The sequence below is a fragment of the Typopeltis vanoorti genome, chromosome 14, assembly GCF_054136105.1.
Source record: "Typopeltis vanoorti isolate ZY-2024b chromosome 14, IOZ_Tvanoo_1.0, whole genome shotgun sequence".
Classification (NCBI taxonomy): domain Eukaryota; kingdom Metazoa; phylum Arthropoda; class Arachnida; order Uropygi; family Thelyphonidae; genus Typopeltis; species Typopeltis vanoorti.
In genome coordinates, this window is record NC_143562.1 from 13,378,921 (window position 1) to 13,393,392 (window position 14,472).

At 33.7% G+C, this 14,472-nt stretch overlaps 1 protein-coding gene across 10 annotated transcripts in view; it reads left to right on the forward strand.

The window, feature by feature from the left end:
- LOC150099238 (uncharacterized) overlaps window positions 1-14,472 on the forward strand; it is an 825,097-nt gene that overhangs the window by 345,867 nt on the left and 464,758 nt on the right. Inside the window, exon 15 of one of the 10 annotated variants that reach the window (XM_090403353.1) lies at window positions 4,005-4,085. The exons of the other annotated variants lie outside the window; for them this stretch is intronic. Within the exon in view, the coding sequence (XP_090259479.1) occupies window positions 4,005-4,085 (81 nt within the window). The remainder of the gene's footprint in view (window positions 1-4,004; window positions 4,086-14,472) is intronic. 10 annotated transcript variants of the gene reach the window in all.

A 14,472-nucleotide genomic window follows, 5' to 3' on the forward strand; every position in this document is an offset into this window, starting at 1 on the left:
ATACTAGTCACTCTTCTGGTCTGTGTCTTATACTCTTCATGCATCTTCTCTTCTCCTGTCTTCTTATATCTCTTCCACAGCCACTTTTTCGCATGCAGTTACTGTTTAATATTGTTTGTCATCCACTTTACTCCAAATTGTGTCCTCTTGTTCACTCGTAGTATACAACTTACCATTGCTGCTAACAAACATTCTTTCATAATTTCCCACACATTAATGATATCCCGGCCTTCCAATTCCTCCTTCCATGAAACTTCCCCAAGTTGACGTCTTAGACTATTATAATCACCTGCCTTATAATTCCACATAAGTTCCTGTCTCTTTGATACCCCTGCATGTCTATTCATTTTCCAAGTCAAAACTATATGGTCACTCTCTCCAACTGGTGTGAGAGATGTCATCTCAGTTATTATCAACTCTTCTGATGCTATAACCAAATCCAAAACTCTTGAACCTCTTGTTCCCTCTATTACATGTTGGCTAAGACATTTGTTCCTCAAGAATTCTAGAAATTCCATTCCCTTATTGCTACATGCATCTTCCTCTCCCCAGTTTATACTACTGTAGTTAAAATCTACCATAACAATCATTCTTCTTGCACTTGCCAAACTCAACTGTCTAAACATTTCCTTGTCCCCACCCTCTGTACTCCTGGGTCTGTAGCAACACCCCACTAAATATCCTGTCTTGCTCACCTCTACCTCACACCATATGCTATTATTATTATTATTGAAATGAATGCTGTTTTTCTGCATATGTGTTGTTTGAAGTTTACCAGATTAAATAGCTCTTACAAAATAACATCTTATAACCTTGCTGATAAATATTGACTTAAAATTACTAACAAACACTACATTTAAAAGTTAAAAGCACACTAATTTGTAAGATTTGTGTGGGGAATTCATAATATAGAGTTGTTTCTGAGCATGCATTACATGTTATAAATATAATAGTGGTAGTCTATAATTTGGTTATGATGAGTGCTGATTATGTATAACAATGAAAGAAAAGATTAAAGTGTTATTATTTGTTTAAAAATTGAACAGATATACATATATTGCATTGTTTTTGTGTCCCTTAAACCAGATATCTTTTTATTATCATTCTATTAACTTTACAGCAATAGCTAATATGTTATGTATGGGGAAATGAATGCTGTTTTTCTGCATATGTGTTGTTTGAAGTTTACCAGATTAACTAGCTCTTACAAAATAACATCGTACAATCTTGCTGATAAATATTGACTTAAAATTACTAACAAACACTACATTTAAAAGTTAAAAGCACACTAATTTGTATGATTTGTGTGGGGAATTCATAATATAGAGTTGTTTCTGAGCATGCATTACATGTGATCAACTCGAGAATTATTCTTAGTTGACTTCATGACAAAATCTTAAATAATCGAAATTCTTAAGTAAAAAGTTTTTCCTTCATGCTTTACTTAATTTTCTTATGTTTTTGCTATTTCTGATATTAGTTTCCATATTCTGATATTAGTTTTAAATTCTGATATTAGTTTTCTTATACAAAGAAACTAGAAAATTGTCTACTGGATATGAATGAGATCGAAGAATAACTGTTTTTCCCTATGCGTCATTATTATACATTATGCTGTATCTTCTAATGAAGCAGCACATCAATCATCTTCTCAAAATGTAAAATCTTACACTTAGCAACATTGAGCTGAAGTCCTCAAATTCACAGCATTTCTCTCTCTCTCACTCTCTTAATAACTTTGCATCTATAACAAACAACTAAATTCTCAATATTCAGATATTCCAAAACATAAGTTTCATGTTGCTCCCAGTATAAGGGGATATCAATTTAATGCAACTAAACATAAAGTCTCGAAATTTGGGATCTAATGATGAGAGATTGCATTCTCTTTTGGTAGATCTATAGCAGAAGAAGTGGCAGAGGCCAGGGATGATGGTCAATGGAAATTTTTAAGTTTAGGGAACATATTACAAAGGTAGTGAAGGTAACTCAGATGATTGCTGCAATATTAAGAAGGACTTGACCAGTAGAAATCCGAATGGTGATTCCATTGTATATAGCCCTGATCAGGCCGCATCTGGATTATTGTATCAAGATCTGGTCACTGGGCTTTTAAGAGGATAAATTAACTTCAGAACAAAATTAATATCAGGAGTTATGAAGATAGACTGAGGGCATGTATACTACAGAAGTTTGCAGATAGAAGACCAAGGGGTAACATGATTGAAACATTTAAACTGTTGAGCAGTATTTACAGAATTGAAACTGGGGAGATTTTTCATATAGTGGAATAAGGGGAAGGAACAAGGACAAGAGGTTATCTGTGGAAGTTAAGAAAGGAGGTAGTGAGTAGTAGGATGAGAAGAGGTTCTCCACACTAAGCTACCCAGTACTCCACTCATAAGCACTCCTTCGATTCCTCCTTCCTGACTCTTCTTCATTGCTCTTACTTGCTCAGATTCATTCTCTGCATTCATTGTGCTCCTTTTCAGCAGCAGCCTCTTCAGATGACTCATGCCAGTACCACTCAAATGCAGTTCATCTTATACAGTTCCATTCGTCTCTCAAACAAATCCCACTCATCCCCTTTCTCTTCACACATTTTTGCTGACATAAAATTCATGATCTTTGCTCTTCATCTCAACTCATCACTGTCATATCTAGGCATCACACTGACTACCTTTCCTATTATACTACTATATTATTATTCTCAACAATATCCTGAAATCCAGTGAAATCATCTAGCTGAGTCATTAATTCATTTCTGCTACCACTACTAACTGTTTTGCTCACTTACTTCTCATATCTAATACTTCAACCACTCTGCTTATTCTACCTCCAGGAAAACAAACCTTTTCATCCTCTCACTCATAGACACCTGTAATAATCAAATCTCCAGACAACATGACTTGTGAGGCATTCATTACTTCTTTCATAGGGCCATCATTTATTCCAATTTTCTTCATTCTTCACTACAATTCTCTTCATTTTGCTGTGTTTGCACTTCATCTCTTACCTCATCTTCATCAACTCTGCTTTCAAATCTTGCATTTTTTTATTTGCTATCATTCACTCTTGCTATCCTATTATGAGTCACCCATGGTTTTATGTCTTCAGCCCTGCTCACTATCTGACTGTTAATTATAATCCATTTTTCACCATGATTCTTGAAAGATTTCTAATGATCAGTTGCACTCTTTTCTTTACTACCTATGTGAAAAAGACAAAAAACAGAAACACACTATGTGTAACATAGCAGTCAGAATGACCTATGTTTTGGTTTTACTTAGCAGTATGAAAAAACAAATTCACTATATTTGTCTTAGGAGGATTTGCTTTGTTAGTCCAAAATTCAATTATTGGTACTGCTGTTTCATTGGATTCTTCTCATACACATAGTCACTCATTTCATTGTTTGTGATCGAAGTGAGAACTTGAAGCATGTTACTGACAAGTTAATATTAGAAGTGAAGCAGACTCCTTCTCTATGTACAATTATAGAATAGTAACAATGATACCAGCTCTAAGGATATTAAACAAACACACACAAAAAAAAATCCACAAAGTTTAAATAGAGAGCTTAACCTATGGTAAGATGTTACATGTCTTATTACAATTTCAAAAATAATTTGTGGTTATTGTGATTGGAAACCATGTGATTTTAAGTCGTAAGTCTTTGAAAATAGAAATATATGAAATAAATAAATACTGAAAGCAGTTACTCAAAATCACATTTATTTCTCCAATTATAAATTTAAATCAGAAATCCTCCTTTTCCTTAGAAATTTTATTTCTATATAATTTCTTGTGCATAGGGTTTTTCATACTTTAATTCTTTAATTATTAACTATATCATTGAAAATCAGAAAGTGGAAGGTGGATCTTTTTGAAAATGCTTGTATACATTCTCAAAACAACTCTATAATTTCTCAGTATGTGAGGAAATTAATACAAATCAAAGGACAGTGAAATTACTAATCACTAACTTTTCCTAACTTGGTTAGGGTGATGTTGGAATACCAGGTCCTCCTGGTGAGCATGGAGAGAAAGGCGATAAGGGCGAGAGAGGACGAAGAGGCAAGAGGGTACGAAGAACAATCTGTTATTAAAGAATTTTTTTTTGTTCTTATTTCTTGCAGTAGGTTATCATTTTTAGGTTTATGCTTATTGTATTTAACTTTGGGTTGTGGCGTTTCTTTTAATGAAATGGATGAGTATTATTATATCTACCAATATATATGAGAATAAAAAGATGTTTAAAGATTTATTTGTTAGGAATGATGTTTGAGTGTGCTGTATGAATGATTACCTTTTTTTTTTGCTGTCACTTCATGCATGCTCTGATCTCATTTCCATCTCCTGCTTTTTTTTTTCTTTGCTTCTTTTCTGTATTATGTTGTATGGTTTTAAAATCTTAATTTGCTTTATACAATATTTTGCTTTATTTGGGTATGTTTAAAATGTTAGTTTCAGTACTACATGTAATGGGAATATATAATTGTATTAATCAATGTAACTGTGTTAATATAACTTCATTTTTTATATAAATGGCATGATTTTTAAGATTTCAACTTAATGTTATATAACTTCTCATTAATAAATATTTTAGTATAAACGGGCTCCCATCATTATATTAGATTTATATAGTATAGTATTTTAATTATTGAACTCTAATCTGAAATTATATTTTGATTTCAGCATAACTTGTTTATTATATCAATTTTAGCATGATAGTAGTTTATTTAAAACAACAAATATTATGGATATCAGAGCTGGAAAATAAATTATCTTCTGAATCACTTAAAATACTTTAAAACTGAGCAGATTTGGATGTAGTAGTACTTAGCTGGATTACTTCCTCCTAAAAATTCCAGGTGCTTCTGCTCATTCAAGATGTGAGGGAACATAGACTAGGGGACATATTTTGGTATATTTATCTGAATCATTTCCAGTTTGACTTTTAAAGTGATGTATTCTAAAAGCACTAGCACTTTGCTTATAACTAAAGTTATTCCCAGTTGAAGTGCATTACTTAAAGACATCTAAGAATTTATTGGTATTTAGGTAACTCAGATTTATTCACATAAAGAATTATGTGAACAAATCTCCCAAAGCTATTAAGCAGGTTGTCATTTTACCTAACAATTATAAACTTTACTGTGATCAAATTATCACTTATCAAATGTCTAACTGACCAGTTATCTGGCATATTTAGGTAGGTTATCTTCTAAGTTACTGTTTAATTCAGATTTGCTTAGTAATTTAATTAGGTATGAATTGATGTATATGTATATATATATATATATATATATATATGACATAAGCCTTATTAATTGCCTTTAAATTCTGTGAACACTAACAGCACTGTAAAATGTATTCTTATATATCTACTTGAAGAAGATTTCATAAGTCCAAAGTTTATAAATTTTAGGAAGTTTATTTTAGGCAGACTAATTTTTAATTTTACGAAGACTAGTCATTCTTATTCTGAAATGTTATTTTACATAGGCTTTCACTCTTATATGTGGAAAGTTGTCTCTCAGTAATTAATAAACTGGAAGACTATGAATATGTATTAATAATTTTGTATATTTTTTTATTTATCTGAACTTCAATTTATCTGAACCTCAATTTATCTGATACTGCTAATGCTGGTCATCTATGCACACACCTCTGTGGAGCTTTTTTAACATTAACTAACAAATCTTGCTTTCTTAAACACTGACACCTTACAGTATTCATCTACTGCCTTCTTAACTTCCAAATGTTCTGCCTGTTGTTAGCATGTTGGACAAGATATCAAGAGAAAGGTAAGTATGTATCTCTTTAATTTTTCCTTTGCTCTTTGTTTAGTTATTGGACTAAAATTAATTACTTGAATGTAAATTAGGACAACTTTGAATGAATTAGTTATTAGATTGTTATATAAATACAAATATCAACATATAGGGACACACAGATTCTTCCATATTCAACTTTTGATTGTGATATGAATAACTGTCAAGCATTGGGAAACAAATAAGGGCTATATAATGTTGGTTCTAGTTATGAAGGTGGAAATTCATATCTGGATTTTTTTTTTTTCTTACTTAGATGAAAAGTTGTCCTAATTTAGATGAAGAAAAAAAAAAAGAATAGTATGAGATATTTAAAATAAAAAAATTCTGTGTCATCGTTTTTTCACCCTTTGAAGAGGACCCATGTCAGAAGTGAACAAGTTTGACTCTTTACGACTATATTTATTATTACAATTGTCATTAAACACACACACACGCACGCACGCACGCACGCACACACACACACACACACACACACACACACACACACACACACACACACACACACACACACACACACACACAGAGTATGATGATCTGATAGTGCTGAAAATGTTGTTTTGCTTTTTCATTTTATATTAGCAGGCATACGAGCGAGTGAGAGTAAGGTTTTTTTAAAATCCTGTTAAAATTACATTTAAGGATTTACAACAGAACAGCTGGTGATCTTTTCTTTTGTGGTATATATATATATATATATATATGTATATAATATTGTGTTGATTCCATACATGAGAAATAGATGAACCCTTAGTAAATCAGTTACATGCATGAAGTACACTGGTGTCCAAAACCTAAGGATGAACAGTATTTCTGAATGTTACAACCAAAAATTCAGATGAATCAGCTTGTGACAATTTATGTAACTGACAATTTTGAGTAGAAAGCAGGTACACATTCAAATTTTTGAATCACATGCAAAGGGTAATGCGATAGCACTCAGTAGGACAAAAGGCTGCACTAAGTGAACTGTGGTTGGAGTTCTTTTCATGAAGGAATAAAATTGCAAACTTGGATGTTTTGTAATGTCTCAAAGACATCATTTAGATGATTTCACGAAGAAGAAGAATGCGAAAGCTTGAAGAAGGCTGCAGAATTACTGATATTACCAGAGAGTTTGAAATATAACATAGTGTTGTATCCAGGCTGTGGGAAGCATTTCAAACCAATGGAATGTGTTAGAGACATTTGCTAAGAGATAGCTCCCGCTCCACCACAGAGTGTGAAGTCATATTTTTGGTTATAACAGCAAAATGTAATCGATGTACCATGGCAGGTCAGCTTGTACAGTGGCTCCATTCAAGCACATGTACATAGATATCTTGACAAACTGTGGCAGGACATCTGTGACAAGTAGGCATATAAGGCCATAGGCCTGTAGTCTGTGTCCATTTATCCACAGCTTATCATAGAGCATATTTTCAGTGGTGTTTTATCCATAAAAATTGGACACAACTCCAATGGTTTAATGTACTCTTTACAGATGAGAGTCATTTTTAGTTTTTCCTCTGATTCTAGACAACACTCGATCTAGTGTGAAAGTGGTACTGCTTGCCATTGCAAGAACGTTCTTGAAAGGGATAGATACGACAGTACTGGGATCATGGTTTGGGGAGGCATTATACTTAATGGACTCACCGAGCTACAAATACTGAAAAAAGGGACTATGATTGGTGAACAATATTGCAGTGAAGTTCTTGAACATCATGTTTGATTAATAATGAATGTTTATTTTCTTGATCATCTAACTAGAGTAATTATTTGGACAATGGATCAAGCGTTAACTAATAAATATTTATTAAACCTACTAGTTTCACCAAACTTTAGCTGTTGTCATCTTCAGGGTACAAGCACTTAGTTAAAAAAGATTACACAAATATAAATAACTGTAAAATTCTAATGATTATAGTTGCAAACTGAAATAGCATTGAACGTGAGTGATACACGTATCGCGTGTACATGATTAACTAGTTGTTGCTAAGGAACGTTCTGTAGGTTGGTTGCCTTGAAGTTCATTTCCTGTGCATTAAATGATCTAATTAGGGTTTTCCATATCTCTGGGAGTATTAAACCTTGGGAGTATTAAACCTTCCTGTTAAGGTTATCAACAGAGCGAGCGACTGTAGCTGCTTCTTTAAACATTCGGGAGTGGTAGTCTTCTTCTATGTAAGGGGAACAGCTTTTATCCCACTCAATGACATGGTTAGTTATAGAAAAATGAGATGACAGGCCTGATATGTCTTGCCTGTTGTTTTTGACGTAACCAATGTGCTCCTTCTGTCTAATTTCAAGGCTTCTTGATGTCTGCCCGATGTAACTTGAACCACATGAGCATGGAATATTGTAAACTCCAGCATATTTATAGAAAGGATGGTTATCTTTTGGAGTTGTTTTTTTGGATGGTTATCTTAGTAGTTTACGAATTGTTTCTATAGGTTTGAATGTCACTCTTATTTTGTGTGGTTTGAGGAGATTAGTGAGCTTGTTGGAGATGCTACTCACATACGGAATTGCGATAGTTTTGATATATTGAGTATCTTCTCGCTCTCTTTGTGGTGGTTCAGAGAAAAGGATTTTGTTGACGAGTCTTCATGGGTAGCCGTTCAAGTAAAGATTATTAGATATCAAGAGTTTATTTTTCGTTTGGTTAGACTATAATAAGTTTAGTTTAATCCTTTATCCAAGTGTGAGCAAACAAAGTTTGCGCCTGAAAGTATCTTCAGGACTGGGGTAAGGTGGTGCAACACCAGGCAACTCATTGCAAAGGTGGAGAAAGCTCTCATTACTCCTATCTCAGTATCTCCCATAATGCAAAGCACATCTCCTTGCAGATATGTGTAATGCTATGCATTAAGGCAAGGGCCACTACCCATACCTGTTTCGACCTTTATTGAGGTCTCGTCAGTGGGAGCCTGGCCCAGTAGTGGAGATACAAAGGCAGAAGCAATGAGAAGTCATCCTAACCTATAGGATAGCATTACACATATCTGCAAGGAGATGTGCTTTGCATTATGGGAGATACTGAGATAGGAGTGATGAGAACTTTCTCCACCTTTGCAACGAGTTGCCTGGTGTTGCACTACCTTACCCCAGTCCTGAAGATACTTTCAGGTGCAAACTTTGTTTGCTCACACTTGGATAAAGGATTAAACTAAACTTATTATTATTAGATATCAATGTTAACTCGTCTTGAAGGTCCTTATTATCTGTTGTGGTGCGGACAGCTCTTTTCTTTAACATGTGTTTAATCATGTACATGCGACACGTGTATCACTCACGTTCAATGCTATTCCAGTTTGCAACTATAATCGTATGAATTTTACAGTTATTCATATTTGTGTAATGTTTTTTAACCTAAGTGCTTGTACCCTGAAGATGACAACAGCTAAAGTTTGGTGAAACTAGTAGGTTTAATAAATATTTATTAGTTAACACTTGATCCATTGTCCAAATAATTAATCATGTTTGATTGTTCCATGGTGCTGTAAGTGAAGAATTAATTATGGAGGACATCATCACACACTGCATCATACATGAGCAGTGGAGATACTTTTGGAGACTGAGGATATTAATTGAATCGAGTGGCCAGCATGCTCCCCAGATCTCAACTCCATAGAACATTTTTAGAATGCAAAATAGGGAGATGCATAGCTGCTCAAAATTCCTCTCCAGGAAACAAATAAGGCCTTATCCTTGCTCTGAAGGGGAAGTGGGCCAGTTTGCCTCAGGAACTCCTGAATCACTTGGTGCTAAGCATGGTACGATGTTGTGAGAGCTGCATTGCACTTGGTGGGTAGATATATTTCATACTGAAATGTCTCTCTGCATAGTTTTTTCGGTAAGCGCTGTATGTTAATTTCTTAACTATATCCTTAGTAAATTTGTAACTTTTGCCAAAAATGTACTGCAATTTATGAAATTTGTATGAAATTTATAACATTTTTTGTGTAGTATAATTTATTAGTATGCTGGCAATAAATTTGTCCACAGTCATGAAATTTTTTTCACATACAGGTAAAAATGTAGTTCATTCTTAGCGTTTGGACTCCAGTATATATTTGTATTATATTTAAATTTATATTTTAACTAACATTATAATGCTTATGAACACATTAAGACAGTTGATATATAATAACTCTTTTTAATTATGCTGATGTTAATGTGCTCATATCAGCATAGAGGTTACTAATGATCAGGATTGAGGACTTTATTTTATAACAAAAGAAATCAGATCTCTGGTTTTATATTTTATTACTCAATGCATTCATAATTTTAAATGAAATAATAGGCTTGAAAGAAGAACACTTCATTTGGAATTTCCTATTTTGAAATCAACTAAACTGAATATTTCAACTAAGAAATTTTATCCTGTTGGCTACTTTACATTTAATGAATTTTTTGCTCTGTTCCTCATACTCTAAGTTTAAATTTTGGGCAGTGGGGGAGGGAATCTGCATATTATAATCTGTAGACTGATGTGCTCGCTTTTTTTTTTTTTTTTGAATAAACAAGCTGTAATACCATAAAATAAATAAGTAAACAAGTGATGGGTTTAGACCTGCCTCATATGAAAAAAGATGTGGCCTGTAAATTTATATTTAATTGATAGTTATTTCAGTTACAGAGACATCTTCAGGAATATGATATTAAAATCTTAATTTTAAATACAATTGTGTTCCTGACGATGTCTCTGTGGCAGAAATGAAATATTGAAACAATTAAATCTGTTGTTTTATTATTTCTCTTTGTGCTGTAGTTATTTCATTAAATTTATTGAGTGTAAACCAGCTTTTTTTTCTTTTTCTTTTCTTTCTTTTAACCCTTTTTATAGCCACTTCTGGCTATAGGTATCTCTCAATTATCTCCATCTGTTTCTATCCTGAGCTTGTTGATGCCAAAGAGTTCCAATTGTATTTCTTATATCATCTGACCATCTTCTTTCAATGCTTCCAGCTGATTTTTTACCTTCATATGGCCGCTAGTCCAGTAAAACTTTTGTTCATCTATTGTTCTTGAGTCTTGCTATGTGTCCTGCTCATTTTTTCTTTCAAAGTATGTTTTCTCCAATATCAAAAAATTCTGTTTTAGCTTTTATTTCAGCACCTAAGCTTAAATACAAATCTACAAATCATATTCATCATGCTGTCACAATGAAGCCATTGAAATATTCTATTCCATAGAACTATTTGCTGGTTGGCTGAGTGGTTAGTGTATCCGCTCTCCAGCCAAAAGGCTGCGGGTTCGAATCCTGCCGTGGGCATGGATGTTTGTGATTGTCTGTGAAAGCACTAGTGGTGGTAGTCGGCAGTAGATGGCGTTGGTGTTAGATGATGAAGGTTGGTGGAGTAGTGAGACATAGAGTTGATGCCCTCCCTAGATGAGTCTTTGGACTCCCTGGAGGTGTGATATAATTGTTATTATTTTTAGTTCATAAACTTAGTTTGTTAGTCGTTTGCACAGTTTCTTTATGCAAGTTCAGTGATATTGATTTTTTTTTTTTTTGTTGTTGTTCATTTTACCTTGTGCAGTGTACCTGATGAATTGTTAGTGTAATTTGCTCTCTCTCTCTCTCTGTCTCTCTCTCTCTCTCAGTTGAGATAATATTTCCATTTTTGGTCTATCTTATACCTTCTTGAATTTTACTAATAATTGTTTTACTTAACATTTTAATCAGAGAAGAAATAAATACATATAATTTTTATACTCACTTATTTAGGGAATATAACTGAATTAAAGTACAGATTTGTTTATGTACATTTAATGTGAATTAGTGATGTAGAGTACTATAAAATATAGTAATATAGAATTAGTGGAATGTGTGCATTATTAATTTAATTTTGTTAATTTTTTTGGTTTTACTGCTAAAAATTATATAACTGTGGGATTTGATATAGATTTACAATGAATGAATTACAAGAAAAGCTGTCTAAAAGGCTAATATGTGTGTTGCCAAAAAACACTGCTGTGGTTTTTTTTTAACCAACTGAGATAAATGGCAGATCTAAATACTTGGCATTAAATGTAATGTAATATAGTTTATTTTATAAATCTTTATAAATATAATTTATTTTGAAGCAGTGATAAAATTACCTGAAGCTGTGATTAAAAAACACCAGCCTGGTTGGCCAGGTGGTTAGCATATCTGCTCTCCAGCCAAAAGACTGTGGGTTTGAATCCCGCTGTGGGTATGGATGTTTGTGATTGTCTGTGAAAATATTAGTGGTAGTGGGCAGTAGATGGCATTGCTGTAGATGATGTGGTTTGCTGTAGTTGTTGGAGAGAGATAGAGTAGGTGCCATCCCTCAATGAGTCTTTGGACTCCTTGGAGATGTCACGTAATAATAATAATAATAACTACTTCTACTTAATTTTGACTCCTAAAGACATAATTTTTAGTCTTTAGCAGTATATATCTCTCTCTCTCTGTATGTATATATATTTATAGATATATACAGGCAAATCGACCATGAAAACACATGTTATTTACAGACAAAAGTACTGTTGTTTGTGGTGATGGGCAGTAGATGGCATTGATGGTAGTAGTATTATTGTGTAGTTGAAGAATTAGGTAGTGGAGAGATGGTGAGATGTGTGGAGTGGAGTGGAATGCCTTTCTGCCATGAGTCCTTGGAAGTGTCATGTAATAATAATAATAATAATATATCAAATTAATGGTAAGGCTATAGAAAATATAAGAAAATAGTATGGAATGTCATTCAAGATTAAAAAAACCTATAATTTTATTATAAAGTAGAAAGGTTATGAATCTGTAATTAATCATCTAATACTTATATTTAAAAAGGCAAAGCAGTTAATCCAGTTCATGCTTTAGATATATTATCTACATAGTTTGCTAATGTAATGTGCAGAAAATTTCAATATCACTTCATGATATTCACATGTATTATCATAATAGCAGTCCAGAGGATTTCTGCAATACTGCAAAGGATATTGCAGTATTTCTGGTCTAGGTGGCTGAGTGGTCAGCGTATCTGCTCTCCAGCCGAAAGGCTGCAGGTTCGAATCCTGCCTTGGGCATGGATGTTTATGATTGTCTGTGAATCTACTGCTCATTATCACCACTAGTATTTTCACAGACAATCATAAACATCCCTGCCCAAGTCAGGATTCGAACCTGCAGCCTTTTAGCTGGAGAGCAGATATGCTGACCACTCGGCCACCTAGACCAGAAATACTGCAATATCCTTTGCAGTATTGCAGAAATCCTCTGGACTGCTATTACGATAATACATATGAATATCATGCAGTGATTTTGAAATTTTCTGCACATTACATTAGCAAACTATGTAGATAATATATCTAAAGCATGCAATCATTATCTACACTAACGCCAGTGTTAGTGTAGATAATGATTGCAGTTGCGGTTTGTTGTAGTTGGTGAATTGTGAGTGGTGGAGACCGACAGCTGTGGAGTAGGTGCCCTCCCATGATGAGTCTTTGGACTCCCTGGAGGTGTCATGTAATAATAAATAATAATAATATTGGCTAGCAGATAATAAAAAGGGTGACAGTTCCATTGTATAAAGCTTTTACCAGACCACAGCTAGATTATTATGGTTAAATCTGGTTACCAGGATTTAACCATAATATAATTTGAAGAGGATGACCTTTGATTTGAAGATGCTATCTGGTAACCTTTGAGAGGATACTAGATAGCAGAATTGATATCAGGACTGAACAATATTTGTTTTGAGGATAGACCAAGGGCATGTGATCTGCAGTTTAGCAGATATAAGGCAAATTATATGATTAAGACATTCAAGCTGTTGAGAAGTATTTATTGAATTGACAACAGTAAGGAAATTTTCCATAAACAATGGAAAAGGACAAGGACAGAAGCCATCCTTGGAAGCTGTGAAATAAGTAGTGATAAGAGGGTAAGAAGTATCTTTTCTACATGGAGAGTGGGTCTTGAAATGCATTGCCTGAGAGAGAGTGGTTGAGAGTGCAGATGATGAATGAATTTAAGGAGTTGTACAATAGATTTTATGTTCCTGTAATGAGTCTTGTGATTCAATGGAGCCCCTGAGTAATAATAATAATAATACTCATTGAGAGTTCTTTAGACATACTGAGGTTTGGATGAGAATAATTTCATTTCACTTTTAATTTTAGTTTCAAGAATTTAAAATTGAAAACAGGTTTTAACCCCTATAGAGCTCATGAATCTGTTATCCATCCAGAACCACAGTAATTATGTGACAATCTGTCAAAGGCCTGTGCAAATTGGGAATGCAAATCCATCCTGATGATTCTATTCCTCAGTAATTGTTTCAACAGATACACAAACCAATATGTAATGTGAAGTCCTGTTTAGTACCGCTTTTCTCCTGCAGCATTATTTTTTACAGTTTTTAAATCATGTTCTAAAGCGACTAGAGAAATGGCTGGTAAATGACATGGTAGAGATGAGAAAGAAAGGAGAGTGGGAAAGAATATGAGAGGAAGCGTATGGAACCTCTGCTCCAAGAGCATGTTTTCTTGGAGCAGAGGTTAAAGATATTAACAGTGCTAAAATGAAATAGTGCTGGAGTGAAAGAGTTGATAATTTTCACAGGTACAAATGATATGAGAGGGGAAAAGTATGGAAAGATGAGGATATGAAAGAGTTACT